At 47.1% G+C, this 23,554-nt stretch overlaps 1 protein-coding gene across 50 annotated transcripts in view; it reads left to right on the forward strand.

The window, feature by feature from the left end:
* MADD (MAP kinase activating death domain) overlaps positions 1-23,554 on the forward strand; it is a 36,723-nt gene extending 13,169 nt beyond the window's left edge. For 2 of the 50 annotated variants that reach the window (XM_074336328.1, XM_019743552.2), the window contains exons 16-36: positions 858-917; positions 1,279-1,381; positions 1,747-1,933; positions 2,031-2,181; positions 2,490-2,696; positions 4,395-4,448; positions 5,419-5,519; positions 6,118-6,201; positions 6,534-6,692; positions 8,742-8,850; positions 9,121-9,183; positions 9,413-9,533; positions 9,639-9,744; positions 10,909-11,019; positions 12,960-13,067; positions 17,471-17,635; positions 17,867-17,939; positions 18,077-18,183; positions 20,363-20,432; positions 22,272-22,318; positions 22,612-23,554. In XM_074336328.1, the coding sequence (XP_074192429.1) occupies positions 858-917; positions 1,279-1,381; positions 1,747-1,933; positions 2,031-2,181; positions 2,490-2,696; positions 4,395-4,448; positions 5,419-5,519; positions 6,118-6,201; positions 6,534-6,692; positions 8,742-8,850; positions 9,121-9,183; positions 9,413-9,533; positions 9,639-9,744; positions 10,909-11,019; positions 12,960-13,067; positions 17,471-17,635; positions 17,867-17,939; positions 18,077-18,183; positions 20,363-20,432; positions 22,272-22,318; positions 22,612-22,716 (2,291 nt within the window). In that variant the 3' untranslated portion in view covers positions 22,717-23,554. The remainder of the gene's footprint in view (positions 1-857; positions 918-1,278; positions 1,382-1,746; positions 1,934-2,030; positions 2,182-2,489; positions 2,697-4,394; positions 4,449-5,418; positions 5,520-6,117; positions 6,202-6,533; positions 6,693-8,741; positions 8,851-9,120; positions 9,184-9,412; positions 9,534-9,638; positions 9,745-10,908; positions 11,020-12,959; positions 13,068-17,470; positions 17,636-17,866; positions 17,940-18,076; positions 18,184-20,362; positions 20,433-22,271; positions 22,319-22,611) is intronic. The other 48 variants (XM_074336329.1, XM_074336319.1, XM_074336347.1 and 45 more) reach the window with 28 other exon arrangements.

The following is a 23,554-nucleotide window of genomic DNA, read 5'->3' on the forward strand; positions in this document are numbered from 1 at the left end:
GTCTACTTAGGGCCTGTGAGTGGGCCAGGTGATATCGGTTGGCATCTAGGAGCAGTTGAGACCTTACTTGATTTTCATTAGTGATCTCTGACAGTTTGAGGGTCTCTTCTGAATGTGCTCTGACTTTTGTTTGTTTCCTCTGGATATCGAGCTGAAATTTTTAATCACAGAGAAAGCACAGTGAGAAGCAGCTCCATGTATTTTTTTAACTGCTCTCTCTTCCCAGTGATTAAAAATGTCAGGAACCTAGGGAATGTTTTTTTGGGGGAAGAACATAGGATAGAAGGGCAAAAGGACCTCAGAGCTAGTGGTGTAGGGAACTGATGAGCACTGTAGAGGGAGTCCACACATGGCTTGGCAGGTGTTAGTGTCGCTGGCGTTCATTTGATGCAGTTGAAGAGAACCGTTGACAGGCTTTCATCGCATGCTGACGCTTCACTTCATCTGCTGCACTTGTCACTCCCCTCCACTGCCCATCCTCACACCTCCACCCCACTTCCCATGACAGCATCTGCAAGACGGGTCTCTTCCCTCTGCACACCTGCAGGCCCTCTGACCCCTGTGCTAGATGTTTCATGAAAACCAACGGTCCCTCTTTCTTGCATGTGCCTGTTTAGTAGTAGCTGAAGGCTCCTGTGTCACTTACCCTGCCCCTGGCTTTGAGAGGCCGTAGTCTTAGGGATGGTCTTTGGTTATCTCCTAGTCACTTGGCTTCCAGCTCTGAGGTGCCTAAGAACCAAGGTTATGTGCACTAAGTTTTGGGAGAATGCTTAGATTACCTGACTTACAGCTCCACTGAGGGGTACAAGGGGTGTGGTATTGTGGTGCACCTACTAATTGTGTATTTTGTGTCCCAGTATTTGGGCTAAATACTCTAATGGAGATTGTTACTGAAGCCGGCCCCGGGAGTGGTGAAGGTGGGTCTTGCCCGTGAGCTGTGCATGATCTTTTTTTCCTAGCATCTTCTGTGCCTGCCTGAGGCCATCCTCCTCATGGAGCAAGCGGCATCACATGAGTGACCTGCCTTGCCCTGCCCCCCTGTGACGCCCATGCTTGCCCATGGGGCATACTGCTGGTGCATGTGGAGTGGCCTGAGTGTCCATCCCCACTCCTAACACATTGCCATGGCTGGTCGTCTCTACCTGTGTGTGATGCCTGGTGCCACCCTCACCCAGCCCTCTGGGCAATGGGTGTGGAACCTGGCTGCCCTGGGCTGTGCTGACATTCTCTACTGGACTACAGAAGTGACGTCTCTCATTCCTACCTTCCCGGCTATAGGAAACAGGAGGGCCTTAGTGGACCAGAAGTCATCTGTCATTAAACACAGCCCAACAGTGAAGAGAGAGCCTCCATCACCCCAGGGTCGATCCAGCAATTCTAGGTAATAAATGGCAAAGCTATTCAAAAAGTTCTTGGCTAGAGGTAGCAATTCCTGTACCAAACTTGCGCGATTCTCAAGAGTGGGTCAGAAGCTCTCAGTGGGTAGATGAAATCAGCTTTTGCCAGCACTTCCCATCCTGACTCAATGCCTGTGCAGCAGTTACAGCTCACAGTGTTGAGGCGACTGAGGCAGCAGCAGTGGGTACTTGGGCAAACCAGGCTACCTGGAGAGTTGGGGGATGCAGTGGATGGGGACATGTGGACACGGCTTTGTGTGTTGCCCCTGGAGGCAGACCTAGTCTGGTGAAAGGGGGGGTGCTCTGCAAAAGAGCTCATGACCACAGGAGTGGTCTGTGGAACCCACAGTGAGAACCAGCAGTTCCTGAAGGAGGTGGTGCACAGCGTGCTGGATGGCCAGGGGGTTGGCTGGCTCAACATGAAAAAGGTGCGACGGCTGCTGGAGAGTGAGCAGCTGCGAGTGTTCGTCCTGAGCAAGCTGAACCGCACAGTGCAGTCAGAGGACGATGCCCGGCAGGACATCATCCCAGATGTGGTCAGTGTTTGGGCTTGGGACGTGGAATCAGCTGGGAAGAGGGACGCGGACACCAGAGGCAGTGCTGCCAGCTGTAGCCCCTGGGTTATTGTTGCAGGAGATCAGCCGAAAGGTGTACAAGGGAATGTTAGACCTGCTCAAGTGCACGGTGCTCAGTCTGGAGCAGTCCTATGCGCACGCAGGGCTCGGCGGCATGGCCAGCATCTTCGGCCTTCTGGAGATCGCTCAGACCCACTATTATAGCAAAGGTAAGCGTCGCATCAGCGGGGCGGCCTGCCGACCACCACTCTCCCACTTGTCTCTGAAGAAAACGAACTTGTCCCCCTGACAAATTCCCCAGTGCCAAGCTAGTTCCCATCAGGCTTTGGGATTTTACTTTTTCTAGTGCAAGTATATGTAGTGGGTATTTTTCTGCCATGAGTAGTAAGATGTCAGTTTGTCTTATGCTTCATCCATTCCACCTCCTCCTGTGTTCTTGCTTCTCCCACCTCATTTCTATACCTTGATTCTCACTATCTCTTTTGACCGCTTCCCATATATTCGATCTTTTCCTCAGAACCAGACAAGCGGAAGAGAAGTCCGACAGAGACTGTAATTACACCAGTTGGCAAGGATCTTGGCCTGGCCGGGCGGGGAGACCCAAAGGCGATGGCACAGCTAAGAGTTCCCCAGCTGGGACCTCGGGCACCAAGTGCTACAGGAAAGGGTCCCAAGGAACTGGACACCAGAAGTTTAAAGGAAGAGAACTTTGTAGCGTCTGTTGGTATGTATCACTGTGTTTGGAGTGGGGAAGGGGTTCTGGCTTCTTAAATGTCCCTCCCTCCTTTCAATTCATCCAGAATCCTGCCTTTCTCTTTCCCATGCTTTGCTTTCTAGAGAGGGACATAGATCTGTGTCCATTTCAAATGGTACTTCTTTACACTTCTGTATCCCTTATGCTTCATTTACAGCCACCCCCACCTACGTCTTAACATGGAAGTTTTACTTAGAGGCCCAGTGAGGCTTAGTGCAGGGAGTCTGAGCTGTACTCCTGGTCCCTCTTTTTATTTCCATCTGGATTTCTTCACATAGTGGAGAGGCCACGTGAGCTCCTGGAAGTGATAAGGAAGTTACAGATGAATCTTTGGGCTATAAAGTGATGGTCATCTGGGTCTCTAAAGCCAGTTTTCCCCCGTGTAGCCATCACGCTGCCCTCACATCGGTCCTCTGGGCTGTGTCTGGCAACCCCATTCTCCTGAGTTTTGGACCTCAAGGTATAGATTCTGAGTCAGCTTTTCTTGAACCCTTTCCTTAGAGTACTTGATGAAGAGCTTGTTTACGTTTGGTGTTTCTCCATTCTCACTAAGGCAGGGCCCAGTGAGCTCTCTGGGTGTCACCTGTTTGACTCACTCCCTACTTGACCTTGAGTCATGTAGGTTGTGTCTTTGTTTTTCTTGTGTTAGGTCCCCGGGCAACATGCTTCTAACTGATGCCTCTTTGCCGCAAACATTAGCAGTTGCCTTATGCTCCCATAAATGACAGTGAGGAACCAGTTTCCTTTTTAGGGGAGCTACTCTTCTCTAGCCAGCAAAATACTGTTCTAGAGGCAATCATCCCTGCCTTTCTCCTGCCTGATGTGATGTTCTAGAAAATGTATTGACCTGCCCCAACTAGGAAAGTGACTTTGGGCAAATCACTTCCCCTCTCAGGGTCTCCATCTCCTCATCTGGAAAATGAGGGGATTGAACTAAGTGGACGCTAAAGTTCTTCCAGAAAAAGAATTGTTATGATCACTCTTCTCTTTTCTTTACGCCTACGAAGATGCCATTCTTGACCATTTAATGTTCTCTGTTACCTCTACCGGATTTCCAGATGACTGGCTAAGAACGGGTCTCTTATTAGCACAGGCACTGGTTCTGAGGGTGAGTTGGGTTTTTTCGTAGCAACAAGGAGGGATGCCAACTGCCTGCCTGAGTGGCCTCTGTCCCAGCCAGGGACTCAAACAGATTTGTGCTCGTGCTTCTGAAAACCCTTGGGCTGCTTAACGTGGTCATCTCTCTTAACTGGAATCTTTAAATATTGCCGGTGCCCAGCTGCCTGGGCAGAGAGCGTGGTATGGTGGAGGTTTAAACTGATCCCAAGTTACCTGCTCTTGAGCACGTGCTCCGGCCTCTTGAGGGTCAGTCTCCTCCTGCCAAGGGACGCTTGATTGAAGGCTCTTCGAGCTCTAACGCTCTACAGGCCTTTACTGCCACATTGAGGGTAGTCAGGAACTTGGAGTCTGTAGTTCATGAGTTGGGGTGAAGGTGGTAGATCTCTTGATTTTTAACCCCCCCAAAATCAAGATCTCTTTTTATCTCTCGATTTATAATCTTATGTCTGAAACTGAATCAACTTGGGTGGGGGGGTTTCCATTGCGTCTGTCTGACCAGCCTCTGACTCTCTCTGTCTTTCTCTCCTGCTTACATTGCATCTGGGGTAGAATTGTGGAACAAGCACCAGGAGGTGAAAAAGCAAAAAGCTATGGAAAAACAGAGTAAGGAACAAATGCCCCTTCCTGTTCCCAAGTCTCCCATACCTGCCAACTCCCCAGGCCTAGTTGGGGCAGGCTCCCTTTGTCGGCCCCACCCCAAATTTGCTCTAGGGGGGTATTGGCAATGAAAACAGGTAGGTGGTATGTGACTTATAGGTATGTGGCTTGTAGGCTGCTTCTTTCCCCTTCCCCTCATAGCAACCAGGCTGTAACCCAGGCGTCTGCTGAGTAAAACCCCTTAGAACTTGGCTGTCTATTGCTTCCGAGTTGGTGGGGAGAACGTTTGCCTATTTCAGTGTCCCTCATTGGCTGTTATCTCCCTCACCCACTAGGAGGCCTGTGGGCACAGTTGGCAGAGATGGTTGCTGTCCCTCCGTGTTGAGTCTGTAGCTTCCCAACTCTCTCTGGTGGCTTGCCTAGGCACGCTTTCTTGCTTTCTGTCATTCTGTCCTTCTGCCATATCATTGTGGGTGGGTGGGGGAAATGGGGGTGGTTTTTATCTCAAATGCGGAAGTTGTAGGGTTTGGGGGTAAGTAGTGTCCGTGGTAACAGCTGATGTTTCTCTGTCTCATTGGGCCTATCCTTTTCTAGCCCCTTTAGACACATTTGTTGGGAAGCACTGAGTGACCTGGGGACCCTTAAATAGTTTGAGGTACCAGTGAAGCTCTGAGTGCAGTGGAATGTGGTTTAGGCATTTGTGGAGCTTTTCTGTTTTAGGATGACGTGCTCAGAATTTTCTCAGTTTGATAAGATGACTATACAATCCCTGGAAACCACGTCTAAGTTTTCCTACTTGGTTGTTAAGGCATCTGGGGACTACTTCTTCCCGTGGGGCTGGGGGTGCGGGGCAGTCCCTGGAAAGGTGTCTGGGACTTGCTGAAAGGTCTGGGCCCAGGCTGTGCCGCTCTCCCGCTCTTCACCAACCTGCCCCTCGCCTTTGTGTGCTGGGTAACACACGTCTTCCCCTACTCAGGGCCTGAAGTAATCAAACCTGTCTTCGACCTTGGGGAGACAGAGGAGAAAAGGTCCCAGATCAGCGCAGATAGTGGTGTGAGCCTGACATCTGGTTCCCAGGTTTGTGACAACCTTGTTGAGAATTGCGAGCATGAAATGTATTATCTCAGAATACTTTTTTTTTTTTTAAGTTAAAAAACAGGACAAAACAAGAAATCTTGAAACAACATAAATATCCCATATTACAGGAATAATGAAATAAGTATAATATATCCATGTAGCACACTATTAGTATCCATTAACAACTATATTTTTAAAAACTTAGTGACATGGGAAAATGTTGACAGAGCTATATACAGTGTGATTCCAACATTTTATATACATTTTATAATGTATATAGAAAAGACTGAAAGGAAATCAATACACTAGACTTAACAGTGATTAATGTAGGTGGTCAGTTTATGGCTTATTTTTATTTCTTTTTTCTGTCTGTATTTTCTATAGTTAGCACGTATTTCTTAGTGTTTATTATTTTTCTCACTATGTGAGTCATATATGTTTTATATTCAGGAAAAAAATGAATTTTTCATGACCTGTCTAGAGATGATTACAGAGGATGGGGACGGGAAGAAGGAAGAAGAGACAGTATTTCTTAGGGAAACTGAGAGTAGAGGGGGCACCATCCCTAACGTGTCTCAGTCCCCGTATCTTGTTTCAGAGGACCGATCCAGACTCCGTCACTGGTGTGAGTCCGCCTGTTATGATCCGAAGTTCAAGTCAGGATTCTGAAGTTAGCACCGTGGTAGGGGAACACCACACTGGCATCTTGGGGGGTGGGGGGTGGGTTCCCCTTTGGAAAAGGGCTACTTCCTCCTTTGGCGGCTATGCTTAGTCTCAGGTCACCTTGGTTCTCATGGTGGAGATGTTTACCTGTCATAGGTCTTTGTACACGGGATCAGGCCCTGAGATTTCACCCAGGGCTTCTACTCCTCATGTATAGAAGGTACTTCCAGGGGCTATCTGGCACACCTTTGAAATTTGACTTTTTTTTATGGCAGCAGAGAGCTCTAACAGCTTGGCATTTCTGGGACCCTTCCCTGGGGAATATCCCTTACTACCTTTTTTCCTTTCCAGGTGAGTAATAGTTCTGGAGAGACCCTTGGAGCAGACAGTGACTTGAGCAGCAACGCAGGTGATGGACCAGGTGGCGAGGGAAGCACCCACTTGACAAGCTCTCGGGGTACTTTGTCTGATAGTGAAATTGAGACCAACTCTGCCACCAGCGCCATCTTTGTAAGCTTTACTTACTAACAAAAAGAGAGCATTTTTTATGGGGTAAAAAAGAATGAAAAGTTAGGGGGCGATTAGAAGGAAAAGAGGAAGCAAGGAATGGATATCCTCATATATTTGGCAATGTCTCTTAAGGCTTTTTAAGAGTCATTTGACTCCATGATCTGGGGCTTTTCGGAACTTCTCCTGAATCTTTGATGAGTCAGGCTCCTACCCAGTCAGATAAGGGCCTTGAATCCTACGTAGCAATAACCCCCGTGTTTAAGGTGGACAAAGTGATACCTTTATGGCAATGTGGGGGCAGTTATAGCTGTCTTTTAGTACCAGTCCACTTCCATGGGCTAGCCTAGTGTATTCTGGTTATTGCTCTGTTTATAAGCACCTTAAAATAGTATTTCATTTTAGCATATCCCTAACAGTTATTTGAAGTTTTCATTCATTAGTAAATATCTATTTAGTGATTTACTGAATGCGAGATTCTGTACTAAAGAAACAGGAATGAATAAGGCATGATTTCCACTCTCAAGAAGTTTGCGATTCAGTGTGTTGCTATGACTGGTCTCTTCTGACAGGTGAAGGGAACAAAGCCTGAGGAAGAGAAGAACTCGTCCCAGGTCACACAATAAGTCAGTGATCTGTTGAAATTGAATGAATTCTTTTAGACATGCTGCTCTTCAGTATATACATGCCACTTTGGGCAGGACTGTTAAGCACCGTGATACACTTGCCACTCTATTAGACAGAGCTGAGAATGGATATTCTCTACAGGAGCTCACAGGTCCTTATCTTTGGTCTATGCGGAGAATAGAAGATGAAATTTAAATGAAACCGATTATTTCACACGATTATTTTCCGACCCCCAGGGTTTCCTGAATATGTGTTTCTTCTAATAGAGCAGGGGACATCCCAGAGTGAACGTAGGGAATAGAACTAGAGCCAGCAGAGTTATTCAAGTTAATGGACCTTAACTCTCCCCGAGTCTAAACAGACCTTTTTAGTAAGAGTGTTTTAAATCTTGCTAGTGTGCTTCCATCCTGGAAGTGAAGATAGACGTAATGGAGTAGCAGTCTTGTAAGAAGCCACTCAGCCATGTGCTGTCTTTCCTGGCACCTTCCTGGGACAAGTTCTTACTTGTCCTGTGCTGGTGGGCAAGGGCTCTTTGTACAGTTGAGTTGCTGAGAGCAGTTGCCTAAATTTCTGGCTCAAAAAAGGCTATTTTAGCAGGAAATATATTTAGTCCGTATGGTCCACTGAACAAAGAATTGGGCTGTACACCAGGAGACTTGCATTTAGTCACACTAATTAAGTATCGCCTAATTACCTTTGATGAGTCGCTTCTCTGCTTATGCTGTTGTGTGTTTTGTGAAATGGGCATGAAACTTACCTCTTACCCAGTTGAAAATCTTTTTTGAATGAATAGAAAGTCTAATACTGCAGAAGTGGCAGATAAGTTACTGATATTTCTAAGGGGCAGATATTTCTAAGAGATGGTAGGAAAGAAGAAATTAACATTTATAAAATACCAACCATGTGCCAGGCACTGTTAAGCACCCGTTATGTGTATTTTCTAATTTAATTCCTATAATAGTTAGATGAGGTAGGTATTATAACCTTCCTTTTTTCAGGTGGAAAATGAGACTCAGAGAAGCTAAGTTTCATGCCTAAGGTCACATAGCTAGTAAGAGGCAGGGCTGTGAACCTCAGTCAGTCTGACTTCAAACCCAATATTCTTTCTGCTACATCATCCTGCTACAAAGAATTTACCTTTTTTTTTTTTTTTAAGAGCAAAAAGTCTTATGGAAACCAAAAGTAAAGATAAGTCTAAATGAAAACTTGATTGCATGTTTTAGGAGGCAATAACAAAGCAGGATTATCAGATTGACTTCTGGTCAAATCTTTGAGACCAGTAAAGGAGCAAAAGCAGGGCTGCTGGAGTATATGTTGCTAGTGATGACGATTGGTATGTGAGCATCTTAGTGAGCTGCTTGGTTTACTTTGACCCTATTCATTGGTACTTTGTGGAGCTCACCTGTCTGTCACCTCTTCTTGTAGGGTAAAGCCCATAGCTTGAAGCCGAGCGTAAAGGAGAAGTTGGTGGGCAGCCCAGTACGCTCTTTTGAAGATGTAAGCCAGCGAGTTTATCTCTACGAGGGACTCCTAGGTGAGAAACAGACCTGGAAGGTCTCTTGGACTGGACTCAGCCGTGAAAGAGGGTAGCAGTGAACAAGCAGCTGCTTGGCTTTTTGCTGAGCTCAGTGCTGATGTTACAGGGCACGTTGATACCTGAAGCAGATGACTTACTGGGTCTAGAAAAAGCAGTGGGTGAAACTAGGAGAGATTGGATTTTGGTATTAATCAACAGCTTCTGTCTGTCTGTCTTCCTTTCTTTCCTTTCTTGCTACCGTGGTCCTTCCTGCTCGCAAATTGGCAGGAAGGGACAAAGGATCGATGTGGGACCAGTTAGAGGATGCTGCTATGGAGACCTTTTCTATGAGTAACCGCCTTTCTTTGTGTGCTGTGTTCATCCCTCCTCCTTGGGAGGGATGGGGCCTCACTTGGAGGCAGTGGGGCTGGTGGCAGGATCTTAGATCTGGGGTGTTGAGGCTCGAGTTTCCTTTGTCTTGGAATTTGTAATGACTTCCTTTTATCTGGAGTTTATTTTGGTTTGGCAGCTATCTTCTTTATATGTTATATACGCCCCTTAAAAACTCTGTTCTATACAGGCAAAGAACGTTCTACCTTATGGGACCAAATGCAGTTCTGGGAAGATGCGTTCTTAGATGCTGTGATGTTGGAGAGAGAAGGGATGGGTATGGACCAGGGTCCCCAGGAAATGATAGACAGGTATGAGGCTTAGGAAGCCGTTGGGAAGAGGCACATTCAGCCTTTTCCCAGTTAGTTCTGTGGTCTCCCACCTGCGGGCTGACTTGTCCCTGTTCTCCTGCTTAGGTACCTGTCACTGGGAGAACATGACCGGAAGCGCCTAGAGGATGATGAGGACCGCTTGCTCGCCACGCTGTTGCACAATCTCATCTCCTACATGCTCCTGGTGAAGGTAATGTCGATTTTGCTTATGCCTAGCTGCTGCTGATGCTGGAAGGCCAAGGCTTGTTCCTGGCATCTAAATTCTGGGGCAGTTGGGAAGCTGTCAGAGCATCTTACGAGGGAGAGCTCTCTTTCTGATTGAAAGTCTAGGCCTCTCTGCAGCTCACACATGAGCCATTTATCTGAAGCTGCCAGGCTATTGCGTTAAGAAATGTTGTCAAGGTGATTAATGATTCTATACCATTTGTTTATTTTGAATTTTAAATGGGCTTCTGTTGCTAAGTAGTTCTAGCATGCCAGTAGAGCTCCCCACAGAATACAATGAATTAAAAAAAATTTTTTTTTTTTAAGTAGCAGGTTCTAAAGCCTTAGTAAGGATGCTCAGAATTCACTTTTTACCACTACCCCTTTATCATGTAAAATTTTCCATGGATGTAAAAACAGCTACCCATTAAAAAAATAATGGTAGGTTCTGGTGACTTGGTTGTACTTGGTTTTCGTAGCACTGGGAAAAAAAAAATGTTACCAAATAGAAGAGTCCTGCTCTGAAATGGACTGGGTGGGTAGAAGAGAGTTGTTTTGACAATGAGCTCCTGGGTTTCTCCTCCTCCTATTCTCCCAGCCTCTCTAAATGTGAAGGGATTAGTTGATGAAATGCAGAGATGGCCCTCTTGGTATGTTTCATTTTCTGCTGTAAGGCTCACTCTATTCTCTTGAGCTCCAAGGGTACCAACTAAACACTGGATGGGAAAGGGTGTTGACCTTTAACCTTAGGAAGGTATGTTGGCTGCAGCTGAGTCCACAGAGTTGCTTCTCTAAGTCAGTGTCTCTCAGTTACACTCTGAGGAGCCCCAGGGGTTTTCAGGGCCCCTTTAAGAGTGAATGTTATGGAATTGGTTGGGGTAGGGAGGAAATGTCCCTTTAAGCCCCAGTCACTTAAACCAGAACTGCTCTAAGAGCCACTTTTCTGCAGAAGCTACCTAATGACAGAACCTGGTTTTTCCTTCCCAGCCTGTTAGCAGAACACACCGTTGAATGTTTTCTCCTATACTCAGTGATATGGTCTTTTAGAATTCCACTTCTCTCAGACAGTAGGAAACTTACTGGGACATTTCCTCCACCTCAGTTGCAAGGTGAGCAGATCCCTTATTAAGATCCTATTTTGGCTTTCCAGGTAAATAAGAATGACATCCGGAAGAAAGTGAGACGCCTAATGGGAAAGTCCCATATTGGGCTTGTGTACAGCCAGCAAATCAATGAAGTGCTTGATCAGCTGACAGACCTGGTAAGCAGTATCTCTGGGCCATCCCTTAGGCTCCCCTCCACTGCACTTGTCAGCCTCCCAGGCTTGGGCCTTGAGGCCTAATGCAGAGGCTTCCCATGGGTCATTTCTTGGCTGGTACATTTTCAGAATCCCCAGTTCTGAAAATAGGGCTATTACTCTTGATGAGGCTTTAGCCCTTCTGTTCTGTGATAGGATTCTCTGTACTAACACTGTCCTAATGCAGCCATTTCAACATGTGGTGTGTGTTTTCACAAAGTGAAAAGTATCTTCCTAATACTACTAACATGTTATTTGCCATTTTCACTGGTTGACGTTTACCCTAATTGTGCCAAAAGCAATAGTGGGTAAAACCACTGGCACCTCAACACAGTGAAGACAGTGGCACCAAACCATGCTAGTGGCCACTGTGGTCCTCACCTCCACGCACTCTCAGCTTAAAAAGACAAAAAAAAACCTCAGTTTCACTTATGAATGTCCTTGATGAAGCAGTTAAAATTATTAATATTATTAAACCTGATCCTTGATTATACATCTTTTTAATTGTCTGTGAGAAAATGAGAAATACACATAAAGCATGTCTGTTGCAAACCAAAATATGATGGTTGTTTTAAGGAAAAGCCGTTGTGATGGTTGCAAGGTGAACTGACAGCATTGTTCATGGAACATTGTTTTTACTTGGAAGAATGATTAACAAGTTATGGTTACTCGGAGCTGGGTATTTGACAGATTTTTGAGCTTGAAACTTCCTGACAGTTAAAGATTTTTCTAATGAGATTATGATGGTATTAATAAATGTGATTTTTTTGATATTGTATAATAAATATGTGCCAATATTTGGAAATGCTGCTGAACTTGGTGAACCAGTATTTTCCAAATGACTAATGTGTGATATCATAGATTCAAGTGTGGGTAAAAGATCACTCAAAAGGTAAGGTAGATGAATGGAGTTGAATGTAACAGTACAAAATGTGTTTTCAGATCCCACATTGCAACTAACATTAAGAAACTTCTCGAGTTTTGGTGTAGTATCAAAGAAGAATATGCATATTTATATGGAAAGGCTATTAAAACACTCTTCTCGTTTATAGATATACATCTTCGAGGCCAGATTTCCTCTCTATATTAGGTTGATGCAAAAGTATTTATGGTTTAGGGCGGCCGGTTAGCTCAGTTGGTTAGAGAACCGTGCTCTTAACAAGGTTGCCGGTTCGATCCCCACAAGGGCCACTGTGAGCTGTACCCTCCACAACTAGATTGAAACAACTACTTGACTTGGAGCTGATGGGTCCTGGAAAAACACACTTGAAATAAACAAATGTTTTTGTTTTTGTTTTTTTAAAAAGGAGTTACTGTTTAAAGTGTTAAAAATCGCAAAAACCACAATTACTTTTGCACCAACCTATTATCTTAACCAAAGCAATATATCACAGCAGATTGAATGCAGAAGCAGATTTGAAAATCAGCTTTTTTTATTAAGACAAACATTAAAGAGATTTGCAAAAATGTAAAACAGTGCCACTCTTCTCATTTTTTGGGGTGTTGGGGAAATATTGTTATTTTACAAAAAATGTTATTTATATTATCACGTTATGGATTTATTATTAAGGAATTGTTAATTAGTTTTAAATGAATTAATAAACATTTAAAATTTTTGTTTTAATTTCTAGTGTGGTAAATACCTACAAATATAACATACGTAAACATAAGCTTTTGGGGGTCCTCAGTGATTTGGGGGTGTTGGGGAAATATTGTGATTTTGAAGAAGAATAGGCACCCCAAGACCAGAAAGTTTGAGAACACTTCCTCTGGTGGTCATTGGCCAGCAGATGGCACTGTGCTAAGAAAGCTGATATAAGTTAATTAATGAATGGGGATAATTGGCTCAGAGCGCTTTGTGGGAGGGATGTATGGATGTCCCTAAAAGAGCTCTCTTTCCTCAGAATGGACGTGATCTTTCTATTCGGTCCAGTGGCAGCCGGCACATGAAGAAGCAGACATTTGTGGTTCATGCGGGGACAGACACAAATGGAGATATCTTTTTTATGGAGGTAGGTGCTGGTTCATGCTAGGAGCATCCAAGAATATTTGAGAGTCATAAGGAACTCCCAGAACTGATGCCAGAGTATTTTCCCATTTAGCTCATCTTCATGATTTATTTATGATTGAATTGTCAGGCCCCTTGCAAGTAAGTTGGTACAGTAGATGATTCCTCCTCATTTCTTTTATATAGTAGATTACATAGTCACATTGTCCATAAGTCAGGACAACATAAAATGACATACATTGGGAAGTATTGCTCTCATTCTTATCCCCATCACCTCCTCACCCCTTCCTCCTCTAAGTAACCACTTTTATTGGTTTCCTTTATATCTTCCAGTTTCTTATGCAAACACAATAAAATATGAACATAAATTCTTATTTTTGTTCTTTCTTAGCACATCATATCCACTTACCTGTACCTTGCTTTTTTCATTAAACATATCCTGGAGATCTGTATCAGTACAAAAAGAGCTTTCTCATTTTTTTGTTTTATAGCTGCACAGTATTCTACTGTGTGACTGTACCATAGTTTATTTAACCAGTCAGCATGTACGTGCCCTCGGTTTCATCCAAATGTGTGCTGTTGCTAATTGTCCTTCTATGGATGATGCTGAGCCTGCTTCATTTCATAAACATGTGCAGGTTTATCTAAGGATTCCCAGAAGTGGGATTGCTGGGTCAAAGGGAAAACATAAATAATGCATTTATAGTTTGGGTTGATGTGACTCTGAAGTATCTCTTAACATATAATAGTCCCCCTTCCACTTTGCCAGTAATTTTGTTGAAGAAATTTATGGAGTAGTTGACATTCTAGATTTTTTGCTGATTGCGTCTCCTTCATATTAACCTGTTTCTCTATCACTTGTGTTTCTTATAAAGGAGTAGTTCAATGTAGAGGTTTGATGAGTTTCCGGTTCAGTATTTTAGCGATAATACTTCGTAAGTGGTACTGTGTACTTGCCGTTGCCTCATATGGTTGACTCTCCTGGTGATCTGTAGGTTCAGACGTGGGCAGCCGGACCTGTCCACTGTAAAGTTCTAAGTAGTCTTCTGATTTTGCTTATGATATTTTTTGCCATGCAGAATTTTTTTTTACTTTTATGTAGTTGAATTAATCATTTCTTTTATTGCTTCTGGATCTTGAGTCACATTTAGAAAAACTCTTCTTACTCCAGGATTATAAAGGAAATTGGCCGTTTTTCTTTATTTCTGTATTTTTAATTCCAAAATGGATCTCTTCTAAGTAACTGTAGGGACCAGGCACACCTTCTATATACAATAGTGAAATTAAGTAATGTTTTACAAGTATTCTGTTTCCTTTTGGCATAGTTGAATTTGATTTTCACATTCACAGCTTTTTAAACAGGTAGTTTATGGAACACGGGCCAGGGATTCTGCTCTGAAGCAGAAATGCACCAGTTGTTGTAGCCGAGAAAGGAGTCATTTTCATGTCACCCTGAAGTGTTAGGATTTAGCCAGGCATCGCTGAGAGCTGCGTGCTAACTTAGGACATCCGCACCACAGTAGCGGTGGCAGGGGATCCTCACCCTTTCCTTTTCCTTTTAAAAAATAAATCTCTCCAGAAGGTTCCCTGAAGTATAGCACTGTCACCATTGTACAGGGGAGCCTCATACAGAGTCCCTGAAGTATGGGATGGGGCCGTCACCTCACAGATGCCTCTGCCTTGAAGTGCTGCCATGCCAAATGAGGGTACCTCACTCCCTCTGTCACCCCCTGGCTGCTGGGAGGTTGACTTCGCCTTTCTCAGCACTGCCTGCTGGCTGGCTGCATGATCAGTTGGATAGCAGTTTGCAGAGACTTTATAAAATCATCTTTATTTCCCTTTTAAAAAAGTTAAATGAGGTCACATTGGTTAATGACATTCTATAAATTTCAGGTGTACAATATAATTCGATACCTGTATACGCTATTGTGTGCTTATACCCAGTCTAGTTTCCTTCAGTTACCATATGACTCCCTTTACCCAGTTTGCTTTGCCTCCAATGCAAAAGTGAAACAGTATATGCTTTAAAAGTTCCAAACCAGGGGCCGGCTGGTTAGCTCAGTTAGAGCGCAGTACTCATGATACCAAGGTTGCCGGTTCGATCCCCACATGGGCCACTGTGAGCTGCTCCCTCTACAACTAGATTGAAACAACCACTTGATTTGGAGCTGATGGGGCCTCGAAAAACACACTTAAAACAAAAAAGTTTCAAACCATATAGAAGTAAATAAAGTAAAAAGTCAGTGTTTCCCTTTACTTCCTTCCAATGTCATGTCTCAGAAGTAACCACTTGTTAAGGAGTTTGGTGTGAAGCCGTGCAGATTTTAAAAAATGCATGTTTGTATAAATAGAGCTTATTTACATGGAATTTTATTTTAGTGTTTACAAAAGTGGTATCAATCTACAAATATTGTTATATAATTTGTTTTTTCACTTAATGTATCGCAGACATCTTTCCATTAGGTGTTATATAGATGTACCATAATTTATTTGACTAATCCTGCCCACCTTTTTTTTAAAAGCATTGCTTAATTTAATGTCCTTAAACATATATCTTTTCACATTTACATGGGAATTTCTCTAGGATAAATTCTTAGTGTGAAATTTCTGAATCAAGCTTACATACATTTATAGTTTTGATAGCTCCTGCCATATTGCCATCGCAAAGGTTATACCAGTTTACACCTGCACCAGTAGCATACGCGAGCATGACATATTATTACCATCATCTCTCTAGGCTGGAAATCATGTGTTCTCCTAAATACCTGCTCTTCTCCTTTACATGATATTCTTTAAAAGATGATGCAGAATGGGACAGTATTCTCCATTTTCCACATGGAGAAAGGAAACCAGAGTTAGACCAGGGCTAGAACCCAAGTTTCTAATTCTTAGCCACTTTGGCCCTTTTTTTCATAACACTTTTAGAACCCCAGTAAACTCTTAGGTAGTCGAGAAAACTTGGTAGTCTTGTGTATTCCTTATTCATTCACCTCATATTTATGGAGCACATATTATGTAGTAGGCATTGCTGGGTTTGAGGTTACAGCGGTGAATAAGAGAGACATGGTTTCTGTTGCCCTTACAGGGTTGACAAACCATTGGGGAAGTCAGATAATTAAACAGTGTCATAAAGTATGATGAGCATTATGAGAGAAGATGTTCCGGGCAGGTGTTATGGGAATTACATATCAGAGGGTCTAGGAGTTGTGGAGGACCCCTCAGAAGTGACCTCTGAGCTTAGACCTGAAGAGTAAGAGTTAATAGCTGGAGTGGGGAAGGACAGAGTGTTCCAGGGAGATTTGAGGTGGAATGGATGGGACTCAATGGTGTGTAGAGGGAAAGGAAGGAGCCTTGCATGACTCATTTCTGGCTTCGGCAGCTGGCTGGATGGTCATGCCACTTACTCAATTAGGGACTTGGAAGGAGGGTCTGCCCAGGAGGCGATGTTGAGTTGAGATTTATACACAGTGAGTTTGAGGGGCTGCCTGTGAGACAACCAGATAGATGGAGGTCAGGAACAGGTCTCGTATGGAGAAAGATTTGAGAACCATCCATGTGGTCAAAATAATTCTATTTCTTATAATTCTATTGTTACAGCAGCTAACGCTAGGGTACTTTCTGTGTGCCTGGCTTTGTTCTAAGAAGTTTATGCACATAGACTTACTTAATCTTCACAGTAACTCCATGAAGTTACTGCTGTTACTCTCCTCGTCTTGTGCGTGAGGAAATGTCGGTGCAGGTTGACTTGCTCAAGGAAGGGGACAGCGAGGATCTAAACCCAGGCAGTGCGACCTCAGCCCTGTGCTCTTCGCCCCTCCTGGAATGTCTCCCATAATAACTGGAGGCATGGAACACATACCTTCACCCGAGGGAGAATGTTGAACAAGAAAGGAGGTGAAGGAGGACTTGGCCTTTTAATTTACATCCTGTATAATTGTTTCGCAATAAGCAATGTCCATGTATCACTCGTGTGATTAATTTTTTAAAGGATTTATGCAGAACTCGGGCCAAGCCAGGGCGAGCAATGTGTTGGTTCCCTTTTCCTTCCTTGGTTAAGCCTGCCATGATCCCCTGCCTTTGTGCCCGTCACAGAGATGACTCCCTAGGTTGTAGGATGGAGGCATGAGCTGTCCTCCGAGTACTTGTACGTCCAGAACATGTAAGAGGTAATACACATTGACCGAAGTGAGAAGTGAGCCTCTTCCTGCTCACAGGCTCCTTTCGATGACTCTTTTTCTTCCAATAAGCCTTCTCGGGGACAGTATGTCCGGCCGTTTAGTGTTTGTGTGTCCACCTGAGGACGACTGTGAGCGTAAGTCAGACCAGCTGTGCCACAGTGCAGTGTGGCCTGGGATGCTAGAAACTCGACGAGACAGGCCCGCTGAGCCGGCCTGTGCGCTTCCCCAGGTGTGTGACGACTGCATCGTGTTGCGCAGTAGCATCGGGACGGTGTACGAGCGCTGGTGGTACGAGAAGCTCATCAACATGACCTACTGTCCCAAGACCAAGGTCTTGTGCTTGTGGCGTAGAAACGGCTCTGAGACCCAGCTCAACAAATTCTACACCAAGAAGGTACCCAGGAACTCGGGGCTGGGGCTGGGCGTGGAGGCCAAAGTGGTGAGTTTCTGGGAGAGCAGTTAAAATCCCAACACCTGTGTGTGGAGCCCCACTTTTGCCTCTGGCTGCTGCGTAAAACTGTCTCTGGGGTCCTGGCATCGGCCTTCAGCAGCCATCATGGAGCAGAGGGCGGGGATCTCTGGAAGGCTCGCATGACAGGCAGCCCTCTCCCCCGTGTGTGTGCAGTGTCGGGAGCTGTACTACTGTGTGAAGGACAGCATGGAGCGTGCTGCCGCCCGCCAGCAAAGCATCAAACCTGGTGAGACGAGAACAGCTCCCTGAGCGAGTGCCTTCCGTTTCTTTTCATCAGTCCTTATGCATGTCAGAGGCCTGGCATGAAGTCAGGCTGTGGGATCCCACCTCCCAGTTAGCTGATAACCTCCTCCCTCACCACAGGACCTGAACTAGGTGGCGAGTTCCCTGTGCAGGACATGAAGACTGGTGAGGGTGGCTTGCTGCAGGTCACCCTAGAAGGGATCAATCTCAAGTTCATGCACAACCAGGTAGGTGCAAGTGGCAGCACAAGGCTTCCTAGCCCTGTTGTTCCATCTGCAGTAAGGAGCAGTGTCCAGGACCCCAGTGCTTTCCCAGTGAGCATGAGTGCCTCTGAGGCTAGTGGGAGAACTGGGGCAGCTGGACCAGAGAGAAATCACAGAGGAGGGCACAGTGACATTGACAGCCACCTTGAAGGTGCAGCAGGGAGCTCACATAGGGGGCTGGGAGAGAGGGGGCCTCGGCAGCTGGGCTGCCTCCATCCGTTAGACTCAGCACAGTGTGAGTGGGAGCGTCTCACTTGGCCCTTCTTTGCAGTGTCTGCATTTCCTGTTCCCAGGGTTTGCTTTTGCTTGGTGGTTTTGCTTTGAGAGTCTAGACCAGCTGATCTCTTCGCTTGTGTGTGTCTGGTGTACTTGAAGTTTGCGTGTGTGTGTGTGTGTGTGTGTGTGTGTGTGTGAGAGAGAGAGAGAGAGAGAGAGAGAGAGAGGCTTGTATCTGTCTTATCTGGAGTGTGTGTGTTTGCCTTTTTCTCCTGCTGATTCTTCTTCCTATTCTTTTCCTTCCTCTGAGTGTCCCCACTCTGTCCCTGCTCCACAGGCCCCACTCCCCTTCTTTTGCCTGGGGAACACTTCAGGATATATCTTTCCCTCATTGTGATTCCACCATAGGAGCTGACTTTTTTTTTCTCTTGGTCTTTTAACACAGTGATACTTTTTCTCTCAGTGGACATTCCTTAAGCTAATTCCTTTCTGAGGCCAGCGCATCATCCCAGGTCCGTTCCCAGTACTGACTCTTCACATAAGTGCCTTCCCTACCCCTTCCCTGATGTCCTGGTTCTTCTCCTTCAGGCTCTGAGCCAGAGCCGAATGTGTGCAGCACCACAGCCCTGGCCAGGCATCAGATACTCGGGGGAGGTGACCATCTGGACTCTGTAGCTTTCTCCCTCACTTGACGCTTCAGTTCTCCTTCAGGAGTCTAGTTCTGCAGCTTTGGTGTGATGGGAAATAGCTGCCCAGGTTTCTTGGAAGTGTACTTGCAATAGTATATTTACTCTTAGTAATACTTATATTTTGAATAGTACACTTAAGACCTTAGGGTCAGCCTAAAGAAGGGGTTTACTTCAGTACTTTTCTGGACCACGAAGGTGCTGGCACCTCTTGGGGAGCAGGCTTCTGACCGTGTTTTCATGCTGTGGCCTCACCTGACGCCTCACCTTCTGAAGAAGAGCTCTTGTTCACACCCAGCCGCCCTCTTCCGGGTCCCGCCGCACTGCAGCCCCTCTGGACTGCCTAACATCTATTACAAAGCTTGTTCAAGCTGACAGGGAGCTTAAGGCTTTGCCCCAGAAGTTAGATCCTATGGAGGGGAATCAGACCCTACTGACAATGAAATAAGGGCCGTGGGGTCCACCTCCTACCACATAACAGTCAGTTGGAGTTCAGGAAGCCTGAGACCTTCCTTCCGATGGACTTACGCAGTTGGGGTAACAAATGGAGAAAGCGTTTCTGTGGAGTCAGGATGGATTCGGAGCCCAGCTTTGTTATTCGTGGGCAAATAAACTTTCTGATCCTCAGGGTCCTCATCCACAAAGAGAGGGGAGTAGTCTGTACTGTGCCACGTAGATGTAAAGATTGCAGGTGGTGTTTGTAGAGCTCCTAGTTGGTGCCCGTAAGCGGTAGCTATTGTTAGCACCCCCTCATGCTTCTTGGGAGGCCTGGATCCTGTTTCCAGAAAGGTAGCAACTCCTCCACCCCAAGGACAGTCTGAGGGGAGCTTTGCGCCCGTGCCAGCCCTCTGCGCCGGAGGACGATGCATGGAAGGGTAGAGAGCCAAGGGGCTGCGTGGGGGGACCCCTGGGGCACAGTGTCCTATGAACACTGCCCTGGACACAGGGTACAGTCGGGCAGCCCAGGCCGGCAGAGGGGCCTTTGGGTTGGGTTTGACCATTAAAACTAACACCTTCATTTCTCTCCCATGCTTTCTCCTCCGGCCAGGAGCGGAAGGTACATGCCCTTTCTGCTATCTTCGCTTCTTAGCGCTTTGAGTTGTGTGTGTGTGTGTATTCTTCTGTCCTCCCTTTGGGAAATAGTTTCTCTGTGTGTGGGTGGGGCTCTAGCTGGGAGAGTGGGCTTTGGGGGCAAGGGGGAGCCTCTGGGCCTTACCCCACCCTCCCTCCCTCTCTTGCAGGTTTTCATAGAGCTGAATCACATTAAAAAGTGCAATACAGTTCGAGGCGTCTTTGTCCTGGAGGAATTTGGTAATTACACTATTTTGCTCTTAGGTCTGGACTCACATGGCAGTAACTCAAACCTCGGAGCTCCAGAGGAGGGACTAGGGGCAGCGAGAAGAAGAGCCTCTGCAGAGAGGTCTGGAGGGGCAGGAGTGATAGGGAAGGAAAGGGAACCCTGAGACGAGAGAAGGGGAGAAATTAAAGAGACGGGCAGCTAGGGAGTGGGTCACAGAAGAGCAAGTGGCCTTAGACAGGCTCAGAGTTTGGAGGTGGCACTTAAGAGGCTCAGTGAACTAGGGCCAGCCGGTGGTCAGAACGTTCTGAGGCAGAGCAGGCGGCTGAGCCCCAAGCTCTGCTGTGCTCGTGTCACCTGCTGCGACCTTCCTAGTAGCCCAGTGCTCCATCCAGCCACCCTGGTGCCACTCTGGTGTTCACCTCACCTCTGTGCTAGCGGGGGAGTATATGGCTGTCCAGGCAGCCTCACGCTAGGGGGCAGACAGGCCTAGGGGCTCAGGCAGCCGGGGCAGTTGTTGCTGGAAGCCGGAGCCAGCCTCTCCCCAGCCAAGCACGGACTGTGGTGTAGTTCTCACCCTGGGGCTTTGAGTTCCTGCTGTGTTTGTGCTTCATTCTTTTGTGCCCCTCATCGCTGCTATGAAAACCTTCGTTCTCCAGCAGGTAAAGTGACCTGGGCTCGGCTCGTGCTGCCTCTCCCCAAGTCCCTGTCTGGGGCCCTGCAGTGGGTGGGGCGGGCTCCCTTCAACCAAACCAGCTGCTCATAATGCCAGTTCGTCTCTTCCTTTCTCTCCCCACCCTCTTCTTCCCCAACCTGCCTCCACCCGTGTGCTGGCTCACTGGTTCTGAGTTTTCTCCCTGTGTGCTCCCTTCTCTCTTCTGCCAGAGAGAGATTTGGGGAAATCTTCCAACTCAGGAGAGGACCCTGGCTTCTTGCTCCACCTTTGATGAGTTAATCCCCATTGACCCTGAGCCCCCCAAATTCTACCTCCCAGGGTCAGAAGGAGGTGTGACCAACTCTCATCCTACCTTTTCTGGCTCCCAGGGGGATGCCACGCCCCTCTGCTCCCATCTCCAGGGGCCACGATGATGGCAGAGCCCGGGGGGCCTTCCTCCTTCCTCTGGCCAAGCAGAACCCCTGCATGGCTAGGCAGAGGTGACTGAGCCTTGCACTCTGGGCTGTGGACATGTGTGTGTTTTGCCTGATGCTCCCAATCACCTCCCTCCCGGGTGCTGTACTCGCCTGTCTCTTCTGCTCGGTGTGTCTGCTCCAGAGCCCTCTGACGCTCTCCCTCACACAGGCAGGCCTGGGGCTCTCCTGCCACTCAGGGAAGGAAACTGAGAAGCCTGGTGGGTTTAGTATCATGCCACTTCTTCATCCAGCCTCAGAACCCTCCATGTAGAGGCTGGGAGTACAGGGAACCAGAGTTTCGGGCTGGTGAGGGGGTGAGTTCTCAGGCATCTCAGCAAAGCAAGGCACAGGCTGGACAACCCCCTTCTCCCAATCCAAGCCTGGGAATACCCCACTGCACTTCTCAGGGGCCTGGACAGTAGCAATGACCAGGCTGGTGAAAGGCTGACCTGCTCCCCTGTTGGGGCTCTCAAGGAAGTGGGTAGAGTCACGGCCATCGAGCAAGGAGCCACTGCAGACCTCAGCGGGCAGTGTCTGGGGCAGTGTCCTCTCATCCTGCAGGGGCTGGACAGAAGCTGTCATAGCCTAAGCTGCTGCAGCCACTGGGAGAGGCCACTGAAGGGAAGGGGACCCTGGTGCCGGGCGCTGCCGCCTGGGGGAGCATGGCACTATTGCTCTTAGTTTTGAACTTTCTGTTTTGTCTCTTGCCCGTCCGGTTTTAGTTCCTGAAATTAAAGAAGTGGTGAGCCACAAGTACAAGACACCAATGGTGAGTGTGCCTGTGCAGGGCTCCCAGGGGATCTCCAGACAGCAGTGGGATGGGCCCTCAGAGCACAGGGTGAGGGGTAATGAGGAATGCTTTGAGAGGTACATTCGGTCTAGATGCCAAAGATGCAAAGAGGTGAAGCCCTGGGGAGAGAGACTATTCCCCTCGCACCGGCTGAGGCCTTGCTTTGGCCAGAGCCCAGTGTTAGGGCAGGAGTTTCTGGCCTGGCAGGTCTCCATGTGTGAAGATGACAGAGATCAGTGATGGTGATCTGCCTGGTTTTCTCTCCCCTCTAGGCCCACGAGATCTGCTACTCTGTGTTGTGTCTCTTCTCGTATGTGGCTGCAGTTCGTAGCAGTGAGGAAGATCTCAGAACCCCACCCCGGCCCGTCTCTAGCTGATGGAGGAAGGTTACCGCTGCCCCAGCCCAGGGGACGCCCCTTGCCTCTTGCTGTTCCCAAGTGCACGATGCTGCTATGACAAGAAGTGGATGATGCGTGTATGTTCTCTACAAGCCCTTTGCCGTGGCTTCATTGGTTCCCAGTTTTGTGTCTCTCAGTGTGTCTTAGTGTGTCCATCACAGGGCTGAGCTTGTCTCCTCCACAGTCTCCCTCTTCACTCCCAGAAGCGAGCGAGCGAGAGAGAGAGAGAGAGAGAGAGAGAGAGAGAGTTGGACCAGTGGCTTCTAAGAACTCTGAGTACAGGCCAGTGCGAGTCCACTACTGCGTGTCCTTGAGACATTTGTGTTGTGGTGCCTGTGTGGTCCGGCACGACTGGGCGCCGGGAGCACTCCCACTGTGTGGGGCATGAGGGCAGCTTGAGGCCTGTCTTCCCAGACGAGGTGTGGGCAGGGAGAGGGGCAGCAGAGTGAGTGGCCACCTCCCTGCTTCCTTATCTGTGTTCTAAGCTGGCAGCTACGGCCCATGGCCTCCACCACTGAGGTGGGGTGGTACAGGGGGCGCTTTTTGCCGAGCAGCAGTTTCTCTGGTCTGCCTTGCCTTAGGCGTGAGAGAACAGAGTGGCTGGGGACCACTGGCTGCCATGCCCAGGAACCCGGAGGGGTGGGGAAAGGCCAAGTTCAGTATACACATCTGTCTGCAGGCAGCTTCTCCTGACACTGGGTGCCAGAGGGAGAGATGGCCTGGGAGTCGGCAAGAGATGATTGTATATATTTCAGCTCCACATTATTTATAGAAAATGTACAGACGTGCGAATGTGAAATAAATGTCCTTAATTCCC

Source organism: Rhinolophus sinicus, linkage group LG06 (assembly GCF_036562045.2).
Source record: "Rhinolophus sinicus isolate RSC01 linkage group LG06, ASM3656204v1, whole genome shotgun sequence".
NCBI lineage: Eukaryota > Metazoa > Chordata > Mammalia > Chiroptera > Rhinolophidae > Rhinolophus > Rhinolophus sinicus.